The sequence below is a fragment of the Megalobrama amblycephala genome, linkage group LG20, assembly GCF_018812025.1.
Source record: "Megalobrama amblycephala isolate DHTTF-2021 linkage group LG20, ASM1881202v1, whole genome shotgun sequence".
Classification (NCBI taxonomy): Eukaryota; Metazoa; Chordata; class Actinopteri; order Cypriniformes; family Xenocyprididae; genus Megalobrama; species Megalobrama amblycephala.
In genome coordinates, this window is record NC_063063.1 from 21,238,027 (window position 1) to 21,262,052 (window position 24,026).

Genomic DNA, 24,026 nt, shown 5'->3' on the forward strand with positions numbered 1-24,026 from the left:
AGTTTGACGAATATATTAACTACTCGCAAAACAAATTTCTCATGAATGTGGTTGCGATATGTTTGTCGAAAGTGCCGGGCGTATAATCTGGTTGTTGTTGTGGGAGTCATGGCGTCCTACAGTAAGCTGACAGATATTTTCCCCATTCAGAGCCAGCTAGATATTGCTTTAGAGGACTCGACAACTCAAGAAGAGAAGGAAAATCTCGTACATCAGTATCTGCACAACATAGACGAGAAGGAAGATTTAATTATACCGGATTTTGAAGATGGTAAGAGTGTAAATGAACTCAGTGGTGATAGGTGTAGCCTATACAGTATTTGTATTTCATAGGAGTGGCTTTAAAACCTCAGCTAAGTCATATATCGATTTGTGGTGTTGGATAAATGACTGACATAATAGAATATAACAAGCCAATTACAAATTGCTGTTGTCTGCTGTCTTTGCTGTTGTCTGTTTACTGTTGTGTAAAATTGTATTGAATCAGCAGTAAGTGGTAAAGCTTTAGCAAGTGATCTAATGCATATCCGGTAAAGATAATATATATTAGTGATCAAAGATTAGTTCGCAATTAGCGGGCCTCAGGAAATTTCCAATGAGATCTTACGATAGTTATTTTATTTTTATGAATATAACTATTATTAAAAGTTGTTGTAATTAATTTACTTATATTGACATTACTATTCTGTTTATAATATTATTAGGACGACTCATCTAAAAATCACATTTTTATTTCTAACCATTCCATTGTTATTCTGCAGGACTGGAATGGTTGAACACAGATAGGCCACTGTCACTCAGGAAGGAACTGTCAGGCAAAGTGGTGGTGCTTGACTTCTTCACCTACTGCTGCATAAACTGCATGCACCTACTTCCTGATCTACACCATTTGGAGCAGAGTTACTCCATAGAAGGTATATGCACTCAGCCCTTAGGCATATAGGGTTAATTTTGATGTGAATGTAAACAAGGATGCGAGTGATATGGACTGTTTGTTGACCAATGAATGACAAAGAGAATGTAAAATCCATCCATCCTGACTCTAATGGTCATTATGCTGTATCTAGATAAATGTTTCTTGGCTGTTTTAGTTTGAACCTTACAAATATCCCATAGTAGATCATGCCCAGGGTTAAATGGGGAAAAAAGTGAGAGACTTTTGATAACCTTTTTTGTTCTGGTCTAGCAACACATTCCCATTATCTCTTAACTGTATCGGATATGAGACTTTAAATATCCAGTGACCAGGTCGAGGGCAGGGAGTTTCACATAGATACACGATTATACTGGACTGTGGCTTATTATAGCAGCTCTGCGTCCAGTGCTATCAGCTCCAGCTGTCAGTAGCCCGTCAGTAGCCACTTCTGTGGGATCATCCGGGGCAACTGGCCAGGCAGCCGTCAGCCCACTCGCTGGCATATCTCACACATACCTCATCTTGGCACTTCTTTTGGTACATTCTGTTACTGCTGTACTGTTACAGAAGCAGAACATGCCTCCCCACCCCTCTTCCCAGAGTCTCATTAATTATTAGGGTTTATTGTTGATTATATCACATAACAGTGGCCTTTTATTATTACGCAGAGACTGTTTTTACTCCTGCCATTCAAATAACATACTTTACTGCTGGTTCTGGGAGGTTATCATAGGTTATCAATAAATCACTTCAAAATTGTTCTCGCTCTGCCAGTATTTTTATTGGCCCCACATAACATATTTTAACATATTTTATATGCTTCAGGAGAATATATTTATATTTTTCATTTAACATTCCATTTACAAAAAAAGAACTGTGTGTGTGTGTGTGTGTGTGTGTGTGTGTGTGTGTGTGTGTGTGTGTATATATATATATATTTTTATATTTTTTTTCCCCTTCTTCTAATATGTTTTCAAGTCCTAAAAATACATGTATTTTATCAACAACTGTAAGTCATAATGACAACACAGCACTGGGGCAAACGACAGTCGGAACTGAACTCACTCGCACTGAAACCAAGCAATCCTCATTGTTGAGACCTGCATATTTTCCATAGTTTATACTCATATCTCACTCTCATACTTCTCATCATAAGTAGAAGTGCTGGTTATACCATGCATTTACTTCCCTGAGGGGACATCTGCTGAGGAGACATGAAGAAAGCTACAGAAAAACATTGATCACATTTTGACTACGCCAGGTATATTTCAAATGCATTTATAGGCAGAGGGGAAGAAGGCACTGGTCCCTCGTGCGTGTGCTTCCTTTCTCCGATGCTGAGCCTATGAATTTTAATCTTCTGATGGACGGCTGAAACCGAAATTTAAAAACCACCGTCCGTCTGCTTCAATCTTCAATGGCGGCGTTTCTTACCCCAGGGACACAGAATAGAGGAATGTCACTTCCAGTGACAAGGCAGAGAAGTTCCGCTGACATTTTTGTTAAATTAGACAAAGTCAAGCGGAGTGATCGCAGACTATAGCACAGTGCAGGCGACTGGAAAAAACAGAGAAACAGAGCGCATTGGTTATAATAGGATGCCTGGGGGCTGCATGAGCTCTCAATCAAGACCCCCGTGTTTTCCTTGATTGGTTTTGACATTCTGCATGCAGTAGTCCATGTTAGGATGTGTACCTCTGGGATTCTTATACTCTCATTTCTTTAAACAGGCCTACACTTTCTTCACTTTTTTGTAGCATTTAATTTTCTAAAGTCTACTTATAATCCTAGTCAAGGTTTCTTGCACCAAAAGTTTTGACCTTTAAAGGTTTGACCTTTAAAGGTTTAGTTCACCCAAAATAGAAAATTGTCATTATTTACCTCATGTCCTACAAAAGCGCACAAAGCAATGTAAAATGAATCCATATGAATCGAGTGGTTTAATCCAAGTCTTGTGAAGAGCTAGGATCTATTTATATGACGAAGAGCTTTAAAGGCACAATATGTACGAATTTTTATATTAACATATCCAAAAACCACTTGCACAGTGTTATATATTTCGTTCAGCTGTGTACTTACATTATCCTAAATGTTTCCAAGAATTTGTGAATTCAGGGAAATTCACAATTTTAAATAGTGCCCGTCCCTCCCTTGTCACTTGTCGCCTGTCAATGACGGTTTCCGCTTGTACTGCATAGTAACCATGGCAACAGACACGGACAGCTGTGTAACATCTAGCAGCATGCTGTTGTTGTTTCGTTCAAAAATATGGACCATGGCAAGCAAACTTTGGGACAAAAGGAGAAATAAAACGAGATTCAATATCAGCGTGGCGTTTCCAAGATGGTGAGAGCTTTGCGACAACTTTGACTTGACAGAGACGCTGCTCATGCACGTTATTAGACAAGGTAAGCAAATGTATGCTGCATAAGAATATTCAATGTTATATAGCTCAACACAATGAAATAATATGATATTCTAATGTTGATCTAGCTCACTGTTAGTCTCATAAAGCCAACAAACTAATACATAGAATAACATTACAACTTTCAACACACTCAAATGCATTTAGGTATGATAGTGCATACCAAGTGTTGTGTTAGCTCACAATTTTAATTCGTCAAATAAACTTACCTGTATTAGTAGTATTTCAGCTTTGTGAGTAGTTCGGTAGAATGAAATATCCTCATTCCTTTATATCCCCTGGGACTCTGATATCTGTCTCTCAGTAGCAATCGCGAATCTCGGCCACGCCCTGCTTTATACCACAGTCATGTTAAAAACATGAATGCATTCACTCATCCATAAACATTATTAGATCCATCGGAATGACGACACGTTCCATGAGTCCACGCTCATTCACTGCGTCATCAATCTATGCCTTTGTTATTGTTTTGAAGAGTTTAGCGACCCCTAGCGGTTAACAAAAACATACTGTGCATTTAATTTAGATCTTCCAACCAAAGACTTGTGGGTTTAGAATGATATTAGGTGAGTAAATAATGACAGAATTTTCATTTTTGGGTGAACTATCCCTTAAAGGCCCATTCACACCAAGAAATATAACTATTAAGACAATTATAACGATAACTATATTTGTATCCACACCAAAACACATAAGCGCGTGCTTCAGTTATGTCATTTTAAGTGCTTGAGCGCTTTAATGTCAGGTGGATTCTGATTGGCTGCCTATGTTTTTATCGTTCATCGGCTGAAAGAAATCATTCTGAAAGTGATTCCAATAATATCGTTCCTCTGTGCTGTTATCGTTATAGCTGTGGTGTGGACTTCCCTATTCTCCTAGAATTAGAATGATTATTTAAACTTTATAGTTATCATATATTATCATTATAGTCCTTTAGTGTGAATGGGCCTTTAGACTCTGTCATAACCAGACACTGCATAAAGCGTCAAGCAATCAAAGCTTTTCCATTTTTGTCATTTAGGTGTGACCTTGATAAGCAATTAATGACAGGACATTATGTCAGTTTCATTGTGTTGGGTAGCGACGCCCACTGTGAATCCCATTGGTCCAAAAAGACACTCTACATAACTGTATGTTATGAAAAATTACTTGTCACTTGTAATGCAGGTTCCTGTTCTGTCTATTAGGAAACAATGTTGAACCGTAAGTTTTCGCTACTTTACCTTTTAAGGCTTCTATATGTAAATGACCTATGTTATGGCTGGCTAACCTCTTTGCCTGTCTAATGAGTAACAAGGCCCCTCCCAAATTATGTTGTTAATATAATGATTTCTGCTTAGTTTTCATTGGGTGAGTGGATGTGAGGGAGTTTTACAGTATGTCTAGTACATTGAGGTCTTTCATGTCCCCTTTACAGACAATTTTGTTCCTGATAGACTTTGTTGTTCTTAAATAAAAGGAAGGAACTGTGACTCACAAAGAGTGAGTTTTAGTACTGTTGAAAAGATTCAAGCGCTGACACTCAGACAAAAGATGGTTCTTTGGGATTTTCAGTATTCAAGGACTCTGATAAAACATGTCAGAAGCGTACACCAACGCAACATGCTTCCACGCATTGTTTGAGGAGATAAGAATGAACAGCTTTTTGTACCCTGAATAGATTTTTATTGAACGATAAAAAAAGTGTCTACAAAAACCTTAATTAGGCAAAAAATACATTAAAATAATTAAATTAAAGACACGTTCCTTTTATCATTCCCTTTTGATTTAGGGCCAAACTCTGATAGATTAAACAGATTAAACATTTATTATTTCATAAACGTTCTCTATAAAGGACCTTTTAGAACCTGAGGGCCTTTTAATAACAGTTCTTCTAAGTCCAGCAGATTTTGCTATGTAAAAACTTTTTCTTTTTCATCCCCATTACAGATGGTGTTCAAAGAGAGTATCAAGTGCTATCTGATAAAGCAGTCTAGATTTGTATTGTTTAATATTTATATTATTTTAAAGTCAGCATGAAACAGAAGTTGCAATAGTATTTTCTTCCCTATTGTGAAGTGAAACAGCTTCTTGAAAAAGAAAAAATGTAGGGAGGGACTTCATTTTGTCCATTGGGAATTGATTGGATTGTTGGATGGTTGTGGTTTGCTATTGCTCTGATCTCATGTGAGTGACAGGTTGTCCCGCCCTCACGTCAGTAAACACATAATCACAGAGAAGAGCTGTCGATGCACCTGGGAGCATAATGACGCATAAATCGTTTATAATAAACACTACAATATTCCATAAAAAATAAGAATTTTCCATTTTGATTTCGTAGTGTGAGCTGCTATTGGTCTTTCTGGTGCTTTAAAAGTCTTAAATAGGGTAAGATTATTTTAAAAACATCAAACCAAGCCATTACACATTGGTAGTGCATGTGCTACAAACATGTTGGGATGCAAGTTTGAGCCTGTCCGTGTCGTTTTCCTGTCCCATACCACCTCCTCAATATCAAACCCTCTATATATCTTGCATTTCTCTTCTCTTCTTCTCCATCTCTGCAGACGGTGTGGTTGTCGTAGGTGTGCACTCGGCTAAATTCCCCAATGAGAAAGTCCTACAGAACATACGCAGTGCGGTGTTGAGATATGACATCACCCATCCCGTAGTGAACGACAGCGATGCTCGTCTGTGGCAGGAGCTGGAGGTGTCCTGCTGGCCCACACTGGTGCTGCTGGGACCCAGGGGAAACCTGCTTTTCTCACTGGTGGGTGAAGGTCATCGAGAACGGCTCTTCCTTTACACTGCTGCTGCCCTTAAGCACTACAGAGAACAAGGGCTACTCAAGGACCACGGTGTGGGAATCAAACTGTATAGAGACTTCCTACCCCCCTCCATCCTCTCTTTCCCTGGGAAAATAGCCATGGACCCCAGTAGCAAGCGTTTGGCTATTGCCGACACCGGACACCACAGGGTTTTGGTGGTCTCCAATACTGGGCAGGTGCTGCATTCTGTAGGGGGTAAGACTTGGTAATACACACTTTTTGAGCAGTTACCAAATTCAGCAAGAATGCTTTAAATTGACCAAAAGTGATGGTAAATACTTTTACATTGTTGCAAAAATTATTTTGTCGTTCTTTTGGCATAATCTTTTGGACTTTCTGTTCAGCAAAAAATCCTGAAAAAGTTTACGCAAAAATATTATGCAGCACAACTGTTTTCAACATTGGCAATGTTTCTTGAGCACCAAATCAGCATATTAGAAGAATTCATGTGACACCGAATACATACATACACACACACACATATATATATATATATATATATATATATATATATATATATATATATATATATATATATATATATATATATATATATATATATATATATATATATATATATATATATACAGGTGTTGGTCATATAATTAGAATATCGTGAAAAAGTTCATTTTTTTATTGTAAATTATTTTTAAAAATGAAACTTTCATATATTCTAGATTCCCTACATGTAAAGTAAAACATTTCAAAAGTTTTTTATTTTGATGATTAGAGCATACAGCTCATGAAAGTCCAAAATCCAGTATCTCAAAATATTAGAATATTTCCTAAGATCAATCCAAAAATGGATTTGCAAAACAGAAAAGTTCAAGTTCTTTAAAGTATGTTCATTTGTACACTCAATACTTGGTCGGCAGCACATATTACAGCAGATGACTTGCTCTAGCACAAATTACAGCATCAGTGAAGTGTGGCATGGAAGTGATCAGCCTGTGGCACTGCTGAGGCACTATTGAGCCTTCAGATCATCTGTATATTGTTGGATCGACTGTTTCTCATCTTTCTCTTGAAAATATCCCATAGATTCAGGGGTCAGGCATGTTGGCTGGCCAATAAAACACAGTAATATCATGGTCAGCAAACCACTTGGAAGTGGTTTTTGCACTGTGGGCAGGTGCTAAAGTCCTGCTGGAAAAGGAAATCAGCATCTCCATAAAGCTTGTCAGCAGATGGAAGCATAAAGTGCTCCAAAATCTCCTGGAAGATGGCTGCATTGACTTTGCACCCTGATAAAACACAATGGACCAACACCAGCAGACGTCACGGCCCCCCAAATCATTACTGACTTCAGAAACTTCACACTAGACTTCAAGCAGCTTGGATTCTGTGCCTCTCCAGTCTTCCTTCAGAATCTGGGACCATGATTTCAACATGAAATGCAAAATTTACTTTTATCTGAAAAGAGGACTTTCGACCACTGTTCACTGTCCAGTTCTTTTTCTCCTTAGCCCAGATAAGATGCTTCTGACATTGTTTCTGTTTCAGAAGTGGCTTGGTAGTCCTTTTCCTGAAGATGTCTGAGTGTGGTGACTCTTGATGCACTGACTCCGGCTTCATTCTACTCATTGTGAAGCTCTCCCAAGTGTTTGAATCGGCTTTACTTGACAGTATTCTCAAGCTTGTGGTCATCCCTGTTGCTTGTGCACCTTTGCGTACCCAATTTCTTCCTTCTAGTCAACTTTGCATTTAATATGCTTTGATACATCACTCTGTAAACAGCCACCCCATTCAGTAATGACCTTCTGTGACTTACTCTCTTTTGTGGAGGGTGTCAATGATTGTCTCCTGGACCATTGCCAAGTCAGCAGTCTTCCCCATTAGTGTGGTTTCAAAGAACTAGAGATACCCGTAATTTATACTGTAGGGAATTTATACTATACTGATGGTCATTTAATGAAACTCAAATGTAAATATTCTAATATTTTGAGATACTGGATTTTGGGCTTTCATGAGCTGTACGCTCTAATCAAAAAAAAAAAAAAAAAAAAAACTTTTGAAATGTTTTACTTTACATGTAAGGAATCTAGTATAAACGAAAGTTTCATTTTTTTAAATAATTTACAATAAACAACTTTTTCACGATATTCTAATTATATGACCAGCACCTGTATGTGTGTGTGTGTGTATATATATATATATATATATATATATATATATATATATATATATAAAATATAAAATGTATATGCATGTTAAAATGAATACATTTATCTGCAGTGTCTTTTGATTAATACAAATAGTAATGATTTAGTATCAGTAATGTAATTAGTATTAGGGTTACATTTTATGTTATTTTATGTCTTAATTAAAATTCCTTGCATAATCTTTTTAATGATACATATTAAAGCAAAATTCTGAATGTCTTTTCTGAAAAAAGCATGTTCTCTGTAGTTGTTTGGGTGTTAGACCCTAAAATAATGGGCATTTAATGTGAAACGCAATGTTATCTCCTGAAATGTAGGATGGTTCCATAATATATGGGTCAGTTAGCAACCCTAATTTTAAATATAGAAAGGCTGCTAATTTTCTCCTTGGTGAATGTTTTGAGGCTGTTTTAGTCTACTTTTAGACTGGTTTATCTTTGTCTTTTTTAGGTCCCTCAAGTGGGAGACGAGATGGAAATTTGTCTGAGGCACAGTTCAGCTCCCCACAAGGGGTGTTCATAAAGGGAGACACGGTCTACGTGGCTGATACTGAGAACCACCTTGTTAGAAAGGTAAATCAGCAGAATCAGGTCAAGCTAGTTCTCCTGCTGGCATCTCTAACCCAAATTCACTCTGATTGGTGCTTGGGAAAAAATCGTCATGCTACCGCTTGTGTCTCAATAGAATTTGACTTCTTCTTCTTCTTCTTCTTCTTCTTCTTCTTCTTCTTCTTCTTCTTCTTCTTCTTCTTCTTCTTCTTCTTCTTCTTCTTCTTCTTCTTCTTCTTCTTCTTCTTCTTCTCCAGATCAACCTTTCAGAAGGAAAAGTCTCAACCTTAGCCGGCACTGGCGTGCAAGGCACAGATAAAGAAGGCGGAGCACTGGGACCACAACAGCCAATTAGCTCTCCCTGGGATGTTACCCTTGGCAACACAGGTACTTTTACTGGTCATCCTCTCCCAGAATACTCTGCTCCTTCCTTTAGAATAAGGGTCACTCTGTCTTCTTTTTTTTCCTACCTTGCTCATAAAATTTAATATCTTGTGAATCTGCGTTATATTATTCAGCTGGGAGCGTTTTATACGTCCCTTTTTCTCCCTCTCACATATTCTTCACATCTTCTCTCTATCTGTCTTGTCCATCTTGGAATCTTTAATCAGGTTGTTCTCAGAAGTCTTCGCTTTGTAGATACCACACTCGCCTTTGATTTTCACAAGTGTGTTTGGTGAGGGGTGCAAAAAGATCTTTGTTCTGCTAAAATGGCCTCTTGTTGTTTGAAAGCGGCCCTGGAGTAAATTGTGTGGTCTGTCAGTTGCTAACCAGAGACACAGAGCTGAATGTTGTGGCGTTGCCTGAATTAAACTCACAACACCAAAGAAAAAGAAACTGATATGATCAGAAAGCACTCATGTGGCTGTGGTTTCAATAAATTGTGCCTCTAACAAACTGTTTTGTCAAAGATTGTTTTGCAGTAATATCTTTATGCAGAGCAGCCCTGAACAAAATGTCCCACAGGTCTAGAAAATTAAATTTTACATGCTTCTAAAACATAATTAAAATTCCTACTTTATATTTGAAGCTATTATTAAATCACTCTGCATTATTCAGTCATATCGTTCCATTAAACAGCTGAAGAAATGGATGAGACTAGCATTAGCTGAGCGAGAGATGTTTAAAGTGGTCTGTGTGGTGTGTGTCTGATTTAGTCAGCGTGTGTTTGGAGCACATTCATTGATGGTCCCCGCTGTGCATTAGGTTTGTTCCCTGAACAGTCAGCTGCTTTTCTCGCAGGTTCTTCTACTAAAAAAAAACAAGATATCACTTTATTCTGTGCCTATGTGCATTTGCTGATGTCTCTGACAGCTCTTTCTTTCCCTTTTCCCTTCCTTTCCTTTTTCTTTCTTTGTAATGTAATTTAATGCAGCGAACATTTCGGATGTTTGAATTAAAGTGGTTGAATAAAAGCTTCCTCCAGTCCAAAAGACCATTTAATAACTAAGCCGAAAGAGCTCCTCTTTCCAGATCATATGGATTCGTTGATGTCAAAAAGTTGAATAAATTAACATATGGTCGCATTTACACATCAGTGATGCCTATGTTAAGAAACTGCCAGTGACAAGGGTTAGGATATATAACATTTTCCTAAACACACCAGAAGATGATATTACTCTGTAACTAATGATATTACTCCGGCATAAAACTAACGATAAGAACAAGATAATATCACTCTAAGTGTAAAAAAAACAAGTAGCTGACTTTTTTATATTTTAAAGTTATAATAAAGTCCCTGAACTGCAATGTCCGTAACGTAAAGAGTAACAACATGATATTGACCCCCTCCCATTGTTCAGAGACTCATTATTCTATTTCTGTTCATCAAATGTCTGTGAAATTTGTTGAATCTTTTTGTTACATAGAAATATTTATACCATATTAAGAAATTTGTGGGAATTAAAAGCAGTTGAATGTGAGAGGATGCAATATATTAAAATTATTTCTAAAGTATCATGTCACTGAAGACTGGAGTAATGGCTGCTGAAAATTCAACTTTGCCATCACAGGAATAAATTACATTTTAATGTATATTCAAATAGAAACAGTTATTTTAAATGGTAATAATATTTCACAGTTTTTTACTGTTTTTACTATACTTTTACTCGCCTTGGTGAGCATAATAATGGGCATTATAATATATTTTAAGTAATATATTTATTTCTACACACACCCCCACTAGTGATGCTCCGAGTGGCGAACCCCAAAAGCGCCGATCAAAAAAGCCGATCACGTGACGTAAATTACTCGCACGGCGCACAGGTACACAACAGCAGAGCGGAGCTTGTCAGTGGCAACATGAGTTCTCCCGTCTGGAAGTTTTTCAAAGTGTCCGATAAAGACGTAAAGTTAGCCGTTTGCAATGTATGTCGTGATGAAATCCCTCGAGGTGGAAGCAAGCAACGTCATTTTAACACCACTAACATGATTAGGCATCTTAGAACATGCCATACAACTGAATATGCCAAGTATGAGAAACTAAACCAGCCGAAGCCAACAACATCCCCATCCCTCAACCACGTGAACCATACAGCAGGCCAGGGAGAGTACGAGGTGGACAGACATCACGTTTGTGGCAGTAGCCAGTTTTGGTGTAACAAGTTTTACGTATAGCTGCCAATTATTAAATGTAATCAGTGTTTTAAGAGGCTACATCCCATTAAGCTGATCTGATGTGTGTTGGTCTGCCTAACCCCTCTTTGTTTGGAATAATTTTATGTTACTCTGCCTTATTTGGGAAAGATGGCCTACAGTAGCCTTAAGTTATCTCATTTTCTATAATAAACACTTGGTGGTTCTTTTTAAGTAATATATTTATTTCTATACACACCCCCACACTTGTATACATAAATACATTTATTTATTCATTGGAATAATAAATTATTGGAATCCTTTATTGGAAGCTCAAGTAGAATGAGTCATCTAAAACATTTGTCTGTATATTACAAACCGATACCTACAGTAATATTTGTAATATAATGTTTCCTTAACCATCTAGCTAAATAAGTCTGGTTTGCATTTGCCTGTTTTACTCAATTTCCTCCTGTAATGTTAAAATCCTGCAGCACGTCTTTGTCATTCATCAGATTTTATCCACTCATTCTTCATTTTTACTTTCCATCCACTTCCGATCCCTTTGAAAATCCAGCGCAAGGAGACTTCTGCTCCCTTCCTCTTCATGTCAGTCACTGTTTCTTTCCCTCTGTCTCACTCTTTCATGAATGCGTGTAGTTAGGCTCCAGCCCAGCAAAGAAATAGTCTCTGATAAGCGCAGTACCATTAGAGGTCTATTGTTAGACACAAGTACAGAGCCCCTCATTCCTGATTCCTCAAAGAGAAAATGCAGTGCAATGCTCTCAAGTATTAGTGCCCCTCCACACGGTACTTAAACTGATTTCAAATGTAAATCCATCAGTTCAGGTCACTCTGTGCTTTTCTGTTTCCAGTGATCTAAATCATTTTGGTACTTTGTCTGTTGCCACATTTTTTTCACAAATAGGATAAAAAAAAAAGGGTCACATTCTGTTCTTTTTCCACAAAGGGTCAGTAAAAGGAGGCACTAAACCTTGAGAAAACCTAAACTAAATATTATCAAAAACATTTTAGGACAAGTCTTGGACAAAATGTCACCTTGTGTATTTTATTTGTATAATTGTATAATTACGCATTGTTTATAATTATTAATAATTAATTCATTATTAGTAATTGTGTAACATATTTATTTACTTATAATATCAAAATAAAAATAAACAACAAATATTTATTATGTATTATTTATAATATAAATTATTATGTATTATTTACAATATAAAATAAATAAATAAATAAAATAAATATATTTTATTTTAAATTTTGTGTTCTGTAATCAGCTTTAGGCTCCTTTTATTAAAGGGATAGTTCACCCAAAAATGGGTAACCAAATACTTGATGGATCCCATTGACTTCAATAGTATGGAAAAAAATACAATGGGGCCCATCAACTATTTGGTTAAAGACATTCTTCAAAATATCATCTTTTGTGTTCATCAGAAGAAAGAAATTCATACAGGTTTGGAACAACCTGAGGGTGAGTAAATCATGACAGAATTTTCATTTTTGGGTTAACTATCCTTTTAACAATTATTAAAGGTTCCCTCGAATGAAAAATTGAATATATCTTGGCATAGTTAAATAACAAGAGTTCAGTACATGGAAAAGACATACAGTGAGTCTCAAACTCCAGTGTTTCCTCCTTATATAAATCTCATTTGTTTAAAAGACCTCCGAAGAACAGGCGAATCTCAACATAACACCGACTGTTACGTAACAGTCGGGGTGTACGCCCCCAATATTTGCATATGCCAGCCCATGTTCCCAACATTATGAAAGGCATTAGACAAGGGCAGCCAGTATTAACGTCTGGATGTGCACAGCCGAATCATCAGACTAGGTAAGCAAGCAAGAACAATAGCAAAAAATGGCAGATGGAGCAATAATAACTGACATGATTCATGATATCATGATATTTTTAGTGATATTTGTAAATTGTCTTTCTAAATGTTTCGTTAGCATGTTGCTAATGTACTGTTAAATGAGGTTAAAGTTACCATCGTTTCTTACTGTATTCACGGAGATAAGAACCGTCGCTATTTTCATTTTTAAACACTTGTAGTCTGTATAATTCATAAACACAACTTCATTCTTTATAAATCTCTCCAACAGTGTAGCATTAGCCGTTAGCCACAGAGCACAGCCTCAAATTCATTCAGAATCAAATGTAAACAATATAACAGTATACAATACTCACATAATCCGACGCATGCATGACGAACACTTTGTAAAGATCCATTTGAGGGTTATATTAGCTGTGTAAACTTTGTTTAGGCACTGTCTAAGGCAAGCGCGAGCTCCGTGGGCGGAGAGCACGAGATTTAAAGGGGCCGCACAGCATAAATCGGCTCATATTTAATGATGCCCCAAAATAGGCAGTTAAAAAAATTAATAAAAAAAAAATCTATGGGGTATTTTGAGCTGAAACTTCACAGACACATTCAGGGGACACCTTAGACTTATATTACATCTTGTAAAAAAACGTTTGATGGCACCTTTAAGTTAAAATAAAATATTGTACTGACATTATAAATCAACATGAAGGTTTTACTTTGGCTTTTTCCATGGGCTAACAGTTCTTTATATAACCACTAATATGGAATTTTTCCTTTTTATTGCTTTAAAATGAGTAACAGAACACATTTCTGAGGCAGGTGGTTGAGTCAGACACCTACATCAGATACCATATGTTACTTCATATAGATATAATCACTTATTTACTATTCGGAATGACCATGTGTATTGATGATATCTAATAAAATGATCATCATGCAGCCCAAAAGGATAAGATATGAATACAAAGTTTGTGCGTGTTACAGATTGAGATCTTGTTTACCCTTGTTTCATGCACACTTGACTAAGAATTTGCTCTGTTATGTTTAGCAAGATAATCAACATCAGTATGTTGTAGAAAACGTAAGATGTTTACTATTTGCTTCCGTGTGTTTGTGTTTATGCAGGTGGTGATGTATTGTGGATAGCCATGGCAGGAACACATCAGATCTGGGCTCTCTTCCTGGAGGACGGGAAGCTTCCCAAAGGGAGGTGAGCACTTCTCCCTATGTACTCCTCATGTCAGTGCTGTACAGACAGAGCAACGTTCATGTAAAGAGGCCAAGGGACTGCCCAAGTGATGTAATTTTCTGGGCAGCCACACAGTTCACTGTTGGCGGAAATCGTTCTGATCATCCTGATACAAAGTGAACTCTTAACTTTGTGTGCTGTTTGCTAATATAACATTTCTCTTGACGTTTTTAGAGCCGTTGTGAGCACTGATAACAGCTTTATTATCTCAGATAAAGAACATGTGGTGGGAAAAACTACTTTATTAAATATAATGATTTTGTTTTATACTTTATTGGCACCATTTTCCATTGATTTGTTTTTGCTCTTACATGCTTTTAGATCCAAATTGTGGATATTTTGTCCGTTTTATCACAATTCCGGCTTTTGTTTTAGAGTCAGACAAATTAAAGCTAAGTAACTGTTCCATATAATCAGTCTAATCACACTTATCTATCTTTATCTAATGCATTTTCCAGCGACAGCAAAAAAGGAACATGTGTGCGCTTTGCGGGCAGTGGGAATGAGGAGAACAGAAATAACGCGTACCCTCATAAAGCGGGACTGGCCCAGCCGTCTGGCCTGACTCTTGCCCCAACAGAGCCATGGGAGTGTCTCTTCATTGCCGACAGTGAGAGCAGCACCATTCGTAGCCTTTCGCTGAAGGACGGAGCAGTCAAACATGTGGTGGGCGGAGAGAGAGACCCTATGGTAAGACCTACCTGCCATGTTTCCAGGTCAATCTGGTATTAAAGGTCCCGTTTTTCGTGGTTTTTTGAAGCTTTGATTGTGTTTATAGTGTGCAATATAACATGTGTTCATGTTTCGCGTGAAAAAAAACACAGTATTTTTCACATAATTTACTTTCTGTATACCGCTGTTTCCACTGTCATAAAAACGGGCTGATGACTTCCTTGTTCTATGAAGTCCCTCCTTCAGAAATACGTAACGAGTTCTGATTGTGCCAGCGGTTCCTGTGTTGTGATTCGACAGCAGCTTAGCGGAAAGGTCCCGGAAAAGTCACGCCTCTTACCATAACGTGGAGATGCACGCGCTCAGTGTTATTGTAAACATGTCTTTAATTTTACCCTATCAATTTGAGCCGGAATCAGACCCGGTGATTGGACTGCGGGATGAAAATAACATCGTTTCGACGACATGGCGATAAACACACTCTACAAACGCAACTCTTGTGTATTCCTGTGGGCGGAGGTTAGTCAAAAAACTGTTTTAGTGACGTCATTAAAGAAGGAAGTAGAGGGATGTAGTCCAAACTGGCCGTTCGATGTAGGCGACTTCTGTTAAATAAAATATCTCGCTTGGCATTGAACTTTGAGCTTTAAAATTTTACAGATTTTATTTATACTCTAACAACAACATTACACACTAACTAAAGTTTGAAACATGGGATCACGAAGAACGGGACCTTTAAGATTCGTTTTGGTCAATCCAATCACAAGTGGGCGACGCTAAATACAGGTGTAAAAATTGAGGTCTAAAACATTTTAAGCTTGTCCACTTTCAACCACTTCCAGAGGTAGTCGAAAATGCATTCGACTGGATTGCTTTCGTAGCGTAGACACTCATGTAGTCAAATGCATTCAAACAGCCACAAGAGACCGCCTACTCTTCGCTTTTTGACTTAATGCGTAAACATTATGGGAAACATTACACGATTTAAACTTTACCGACTGAAGACCCAAGTCGGGTTTGAAGACTAAAAACATACCAAGCACAATGTTCTCTCAACATTCCAGATTTCTAACAAGCACGCACTGTGTTCGGCGTGGTCTTGCAGTTATCAGAGCAGAAACGAAAGCAGCTGCTCTCCGTTTGTTTTTTCGTGGTCTCCGGGCACATTCATATGTAAATTTCATGAGCGTATTTTGTCCATTAGATCGAAAGTTCTGAAAAAGCCCATACATTTACCTGCCCTTAGACCCTCCTCTCGAAGAAATCAGGACAGAAGTGGTTGAAAGTGGACAAAAGATATGGATTAAAATACCAGGTGTAAACGGGAATATGTCTACTAATGTGTCTAATGTCTTGTTTAGTTGTGATCCGATCAACCAAAAAGCATCTTATAATACCAAGTCTAAACTGGGCCTCAGATACAAAGAAAGAAGTTTAAAGGTTCTCTTTTTTTGGGAGGACTTGGTCCTGTGGTTAAGCAGACCTTTATTTCTTCTGATCAGTATCAGATCATTTCTCTCCCTACTGAGCACTTTGTCTTCCCTGCATAACTTTATAAGGGAAGGAGGGTGTCGTTATACAGTTCATTTTAGGAAAATCACACCACATGGAGAGATTTGAATTTTTATGGGGTCATAAATTATCACAGTTGATTGCATGTCACATTTGCATGCTGTGTAAAGCAGTTTTTTGTTCAAGTTTGTTTGGCATTACAAGATCCCAATGCTTGCTGTAATGCAAGGAGACATTTAATAAATAAAGTCGTGAAGCAATTTGTATCACTTAATGAACCTAGCCGATTTGAACAAGAAACTATTTTTCTCCATTCCTTGGAGCAGTCGAGACATTTTTCAGATCTGCTAGATTTCCTTTGAGTCTAGCAGAGAATGAGAATGGATTGGGTTGGTTTCGCCATATTTGGTCACTGGATTAATGAGCTTTTTTTTTCTTCCCTTGTGATGTTCAGTGACTTATTTTGTACATTAGACCACCACAGCGCTGCGATTGAGTAAATATACAGAAAAGGATCGTTTGTACATTCTCATAACTTTGCACCAAAGCGTAGCGTCGTTCTCATGGGTAAGCAGTCAAGAAATCGGGCATGTTTTCTTTATGTTGAGCAGAACCTGTTTGCGTTTGGGGACGTTGATGGTAAGGGCATAGATGCAAAACTGCAACATCCATTAGGAGTGTCCTGGGATGAGAGCAGCAACCTCCTCTATGTTGCAGATTCTTACAATCACAAGGTCAGTCTCTCTGCATCTTACACACAAACATTGTACTCAAGCCTCATATGTACATATAATTAAAATTGTGTGTGTGTGTGTGTGTGTGTGTGTGTGTGTGTATATATATATTAAGTGATTTATATTTAACAGTATTCTAGGCCTAGTTATATAGTTGCATAAAAAGACTTGATTTATTTGCATAAATTAATTAAATTGTAGTGCAGTGGACCCAATATATATTTAAGCAGCACTTAAGCACCATTTAAAAAAAAAAAAAAGAAAAAAATGTCATTGGATTATATAAAATATCATTTGTTTTAATGAAAGACAGCTTAAATTTTACTTTTTAAACAAAACATTTGACAAAAAAGAGATTTTTTTTGTGTGTGTGTTCATCATTCCTGTTTTATTTTTCTCTCTTCTCCCACTTTTTATTTGGGAAATCGTGCCACCCTTTAAAAAACAGTTAGTTACGCAACTTGCAGTACATGATCTTGTCATAAAATGGTGTACGTTTTTGAATGGGCAAGCACCTTGTTAACTACTGACGGTCAATGACTTCATGGGCGTGAAAGAGCTTCTCTTATTGCAGATCAAAGTGGTGGATCCGAAAACTAAGCAGTGCAGAGTGCTGGCAGGCACAGGGGAGGCTGGGAACGGGATTGGCCCAGGCTTTCTGGAGTCCAGTTTCAATGAACCCGGAGGCCTATGTGTGGGTGAGGGAGGAAAGCTACTGTATGTGGCAGACACCAACAACCATCACATCAAAGTCCTTGACCTGGAGACCAAAACGGTCTCTTTGGTGAGTCCCCTACATGTGGGTTGTCATTTGTCAGTTGTCATTCTTAATAATTGGCTCATTGGTTTCTCTCTCTTTTTGCACCAGTTTCCCATTGTAGGGAAGCTAGAGGTTGATGCTATCCTCACAACTACTACCAGCAACACACATGCGGTCAAAAAGATTCCCAAGCTTCCCAAATCAGCCCCAGTCCTTACCATGCCATCAATCACAGTTTCTTCCGGGCAGTCAGTCACTCTTTTGCTGAAATTGGCGCTACCAACTGGGACCAAGCTGACCGAAGATGCCCCTAGTTTCTGGAGCCTTTCTGCAGAAGGTACAAAATAGGGCTGCATAATAGAATGCTTTATAGAAAATACAGGAAGTTTCACCAGATGGCTTGAATAGCTCTTTTTGGAAAGAATGAATCATTATTATATGATTGGGGTGACCAAATTTTCATTTTTTTAAACACTTGCAGTCTGTATAATTCATAAACACAACTTCATTCTTTATAAATCTCTCCAACAGTGTGTAATGTTAGCGTTAGCCACGGAGCACCATCAAACTCATTCAGAATCAAATGTAAACATCCAAATAAATACCATACTTACGCAATTAGACATGCTGCATGATGAACACTTTGTAAAGATCCATTTTGAGGGTTATATTAGCTGTTTGAACTTTGTTTATGCTGTTTAAGGCAGTCGCGAGCTCGGGGGCAGGGAGCACGAGAATTTAAAGGGGCCGCGCGCTGAATCGGCGCATATTTAATGATGCCTCAAAATAGGCAGTTAAAAATATGAATAAAAAAAAATCTATGGGGTATTTTGAGCTGAAACTTCACAGACACATTCAGGGGACACCTTAGACTTATATTACATCTTTTGAAAACGCATTCTACGGCACCTTTAAAATAAAAAATATACTGTAAATGAATCTAGTAATAACATTTATTTTACTTTAAATTACAATGCTAATATTTACATCTTAATTTCTTCATTTTCAAATAGTATACCATCAAGCTTTTATTTTGACGGGTTGAATAAGTATCCTCAGAGTAACAGCACTGTATGTTCATTTGCATGTGTGCAGCTCACAGTGTCTCAGAACAGCTTGATTCACATTAAATGAACCAAGCTGTTCTGAGACTGAGACTTTATCATAAACTACACGTGTGTAAATAACATGCTTCACTTTGAAATCGGTAGCATGTGTATTTACTTGTTTTTAAATCGCAGCCCATATCGTTTTTTTTCCGATATATTGTGTAGCTCTATTACAAAATGAAATTTATCCAAAAAGAGCTTTAATATCTATCGGTTCCAATCACTTGCCATGCATATTATGTAGAACGCTTTTATTTACATGCAGTTTTCGCACCTTGTACATTATTCCTCTGGGGCACCTCCATGGGGTGAAGTGTAGTGTTCTGTTTGCTGGATTGCTGTGTTCACACATTTTCAGCAGGCTTCAGGGACCAGCTGGCCATACTGGGAGAAGATCCAAGGATAAATAAACAATTCCTCTATGCATCCCAACACACAGTCAACCCTTCATTCTGTCTCACTCTTCCTATCTCTTTCTCTCTCTCCTTCTCTTTTTTTAGCATCATCATTTCTGCCTCACCCTCAGTCCGTCTGCTGCAACATTTGTCTTTCCTGTTGTTTCTCTCAGTTCCTCTTCACAAAAATGTCAATCCCTTCCGAACGCACATCTTCCACGATTGATAATCAGCTCAGTCACCAGAGACGACTTCTGCTCATCACACTGGTTGTTTGTCTATGCTCTGCACCAGAACATTTTACCATCCAATAAACAAGCACCTAATTAGTTTACGAAAGTGGTCGTAGTTGAAGTGACAAAAAGTCCCGGGGGGCTTCTCTGCATAATTAGAACAAAGATACCCATTAGGACCCAAAAAAAGCCTGACTGTCTGTGGGCGTAAAATTCTCAGAAACGGCAACTAATAGTTCTGTCTGACTTTGATTGATTGACTGTAATTATGCACCAAATTACCGTGAGTGCTTGTTTGTGGGTGGCTTCGTGTGTGTAGTAGTTAGCAGTGTTAATTGTTTTTGTGTGTTATATGTAAATACAAGTGTGAGATTGAATTCTTGTTTTTTTTTGACTCCCTGGAAAAATATTATCATTATGTAACTAGTTATATCAGCAGGGTCAGAAATTAATGGGGACTGGGGAAAGCGCCATCAAGAGTGACAAAAATGCCTCAATTTCTGATTCGATTGATCAAAAGAGACAGTAAAGACATTTATAACGATACAAAAAAATTCTATTTCAAATATATGCTGTCCTTCCACAAAAATATTAAGCAGCACTGTTAACATTGATAATAAAAATAATACATTTTTCTTGAACACCAGATCAGCATATTAAAATGATTTCTGAAGGATATTTTAAAATTATATTAAAATGTTATTTTAAAATTGTAATATTTCACAATATTACGTTTTTTACTGAATTTGTGGTCAAATAATTGCAACCTTAGTGAGCATAAGAGACTTCTTTTAAAGCATCAAACAGTGTTATCGACCCCAAACAATTCATATTTATATATATATGTGTGTAAATTAACATTTTTTATGTAATTTAAATATATAATGTATGTGATACTTATAAGTGTAGTGTGTGTGTGTGTGTGTATATATATATATATATATATATATATATATATATATATATATATATACACACACACACTACACTACACTTATAAGTATCACATACATTATTATATATCTACTTTTTAAATAAAACACTTGAAAAAAATTCTTTCAAATGGTAAAACAAATAATGCCCTCTTAAATGTTACAAATGCCCCTGAAAACAACTCCAGGTGCCAGATATTGCATAAACTGACAGTTTATGTTTTGTGCTCTGTGTTTGTTATACCTAGGTCAGTTCCGTAGGTCTTTACTCACGTCTTTTCCTGTTTTTGCTCTCTCTGGGGATCATTTGATTGGACACTGTCCTAATTCTATCTGGCACTTGTCTTAGTAGCCTGCCCTTGATTCAAGGCCAGTGACACACACCTGGTACACACTGCATTGCAGAACCATTAACTAAAGGCGTTTCCTTTGACCACGTACACGATTCCCTACTGCAGTTGTGTTTGTATGCATACTGAAAGTCCCCTTCAATTGCCAGAGAAATATTTCATTGAGTTGGCAGGTGTATATGTGTTGTTTTACACCCAAACACATGGTACTTCAGTAACCAAAGCCTTTTAAACAAACATCAGCCAGAAATATCAAACGGTACAGAAATCGACCGCACACTAAGCCATGTTGTTTTCCTCGGCAGGTAATGAGTGGTTACTGGAAGGGCGAGCTGTGACGGGGAGCATCGGTGATCTCTCTGAACCCATCTCGATTGTCTCATCCATCCCAGCGGCCCCTGCATCCCCAGACCCAACGCTGAGGCTCGATGCCTGGGTCTACTGCTGCCTTTCTGAGGGCGGGGCTTGTATGATGAAGGCAGTGTCCTTCAGACAGCCTCTTCTGATTGGTTCCACATCCCAGGAAGGATCTGTTGCTGTGACACTCGAGCATGCCTTTTAAAACAGGCGTGCACATGATTCTTTGAGCATATTTAAAGAGATAATTCAGCCAAAATGAAAATTTAATAATTTACTCACCCTCATGTCATTCTAAACCTGTATGACTTTATTTACTTTTTCTGTGGAACACAAAAATTTTGAAAAATGTTTTTTTTTTTTTTTTTTTTTTTTTTTTTCTCTCCATATGTTGAAAGTCAATAGGGTCCAATAGGGTTGTTTTGGACCCCATTGACTTTCATTGGAGTTTTTCCACTTTCTGTTCTTCTTTTGTGTTCCGCAGAACAAAGACATAATGACATAAAGGTGAGTAAATTATTTTTAGGTGAATATGTCATATTAATATATATATCACATCCTGTGGCTAACACATACTGTAGTAATCAGACTTTACATGCTTGTCACGCTAATGACGGATCGCAAGTACTAATTGCAGAGTCAGGATCTGACTGTTAAATCTTGACAAATATTGAACAAAGTGCCTCGCTCTCATAAGCAATATATTTTGTGGTTCTGCTAGGGGTGTTTCACATGATTAATCTTGTGTAATGCCTTTGTTAAATAGCCTGATATCATTATCAGCCATCTTCATTCACTCACTCACATGCTATCACACAATAATATTTGAAATTATGCAGTGTAGTGTAAAAATGTAGCCTGTCAGCTGCTCCGACAGCCCTTCATGGTTGGTTTGGCTGATATTATTATTACTACCTTTTTTCCCCCAGTTTTTTTTTTTTCCTTAACCATATGATACTTGATACTTTAAGGCAGTCTTGTAAATGATCAGTCAGACTTAATGCTGTTTTTATTGGCATTATTTATTATTGTTTACCAGGCATAAGTGCCTTTTCGATGAGCAATACACTTTATGTGAAGGAATTATGTGCGGTGACATTAATTTTTGTGTTCAGTCTTTTGCGAAATGGAATCATAAGCCATTTACATCTACATATTAATGTTTTCAGAAATAATAGGCTCTGAGTGTTGTTAAGCATTAACAATGGAACTGCAATGTATTCCTAAAGCTGGCTGATACACCATAGATCATGTGCTTTCAGATCACGCACTCGGAGAGTGTGAGTGTGAATCAGACCAGGTGATTCTTCTAGATGCTGTGTAGAAAAGACCACTAAAATTGTTCCGTTTCTGTTTTTCTCCTGCTTTTCCTGTGGCAAACCAAATTTATTTCTCTCCCTTCTGAGGGCAGCTCTTTTATACAACCTCCAAATTCTGCACTTTAACAGATTAATTGGATGCAGTGGTCTAATAAAGTTTATTTTCCCAGCATTTATGTGTTCAGCATTTTCATATCCTCTTCACTACATGCAAGGACCAATGCATTCATTGTAAATGACAACAGACCAGCTGTTCCAGCAGAGATGTTTCATGATGAGAAAGACTGCATTGGTCAACTTTTTTCAGTGACACTTTCAAATAAGGTTTGATTTATTAACATAAAGCTTTGGGTGTCTCTCTTTTATTTTTTTTATTTTTTCTTTACAATGAACAAGCATATTTTTTTAATTTAGGTTAATTTATAAATATGCTACTGTTAATTCATGTTTGTTCATAATTAACATAATTCATATAACACTTGCACACAATTTTGAAAATGTAAAAAAAAAAGGATTAATAAATGCTATACAATGCTATTCATGCATTCAAAAAATTTGTTCTCTGTATTTTTATACAATATCCTATTTAAATTAATGTAATAGACTAGATAAGGCTAAAAGTAAAAAGGTCAAAAGTAATCTAAAATGTATTAAAAAATATTATATTACCTAAAATGTGTAATAATAGATTACTAGTTACCAGTGTTGGGCACATTACTTTAAAAAAGTAATTAGTTCTAGTTACTAGTTACTTCTTACAAATAGTAACTTAACTAGTAACTGAATTGCATCATTATAAAAGTAACTAATTACCAGGGAAAGTAACTATTGCGTTACTTTTTTTTTTTTTTTTTTTTTTTATATGTCAAATAACTTGGATGTCCCGATTTCAAAAATGTTAAATGAATGAAATTGACACTGAATAGAAAAAAATATTATAAAACATTGTACACGAATCTTAAATGTTCTCTGGGTCTTTTGTTTTGAATCAGTGGTTCGGAGCACGTATCGAACTGTCAAAGTCACTTTGTGAACCATTGAAATTTCGAAATGCTTATGACGCAACGAAGCCTCATTTACTGAAATCACATGACTTTGGCACCCTAAACCACTGATTTG

At 37.1% G+C, this 24,026-nt stretch overlaps 1 protein-coding gene and 1 long non-coding RNA gene across 2 annotated transcripts; one reads left to right on the forward strand and one right to left on the reverse strand.

Moving 5' to 3' along the window:
- Nucleotides 1-69: 69 nt before the first annotated feature.
- nhlrc2 (NHL repeat containing 2) lies at nt 70-23,079 on the forward strand. Its single transcript, XM_048170100.1, has 11 exons — nt 70-271; nt 762-914; nt 5,888-6,343; nt 8,761-8,882; nt 9,116-9,245; nt 14,411-14,495; nt 14,993-15,224; nt 17,330-17,452; nt 18,027-18,236; nt 18,321-18,549; nt 21,537-23,079. Exons 1-11 carry the CDS (start codon nt 109-111, stop codon nt 21,791-21,793), a joined length of 2,160 nt encoding a protein of 719 aa, XP_048026057.1. The 5' UTR covers nt 70-108; the 3' UTR covers nt 21,794-23,079.
- On the reverse strand, nt 2,047-3,837 carry LOC125255119. Its single transcript, XR_007181835.1, has 3 exons — nt 3,551-3,837; nt 2,996-3,203; nt 2,047-2,473 (listed from the first exon to the last, which is right to left on the reverse strand). It is a non-coding gene; the product is annotated as an uncharacterized LOC125255119 (long non-coding RNA).
- Nucleotides 23,080-24,026: the final 947 nt, after the last annotated feature.

Bases quoted from the DNA above. Each gene is read 5' to 3' on its own strand.
- nhlrc2 (XM_048170100.1), top strand. From the start codon at position 109: ATGGCGTCCTACAGTAAGCTGACAGATATTTTCCCCATTCAGAGCCAG. The intron at 915-5,887 runs GTATATGCACTC...CCATCTCTGCAG, and splicing joins GCAGAGTTACTCCATAGAAG to ACGGTGTGGTTGTCGTAGGT. The intron at 15,225-17,329 runs GTAAGACCTACC...TATGTTGAGCAG, and splicing joins GCGGAGAGAGAGACCCTATG to AACCTGTTTGCGTTTGGGGA.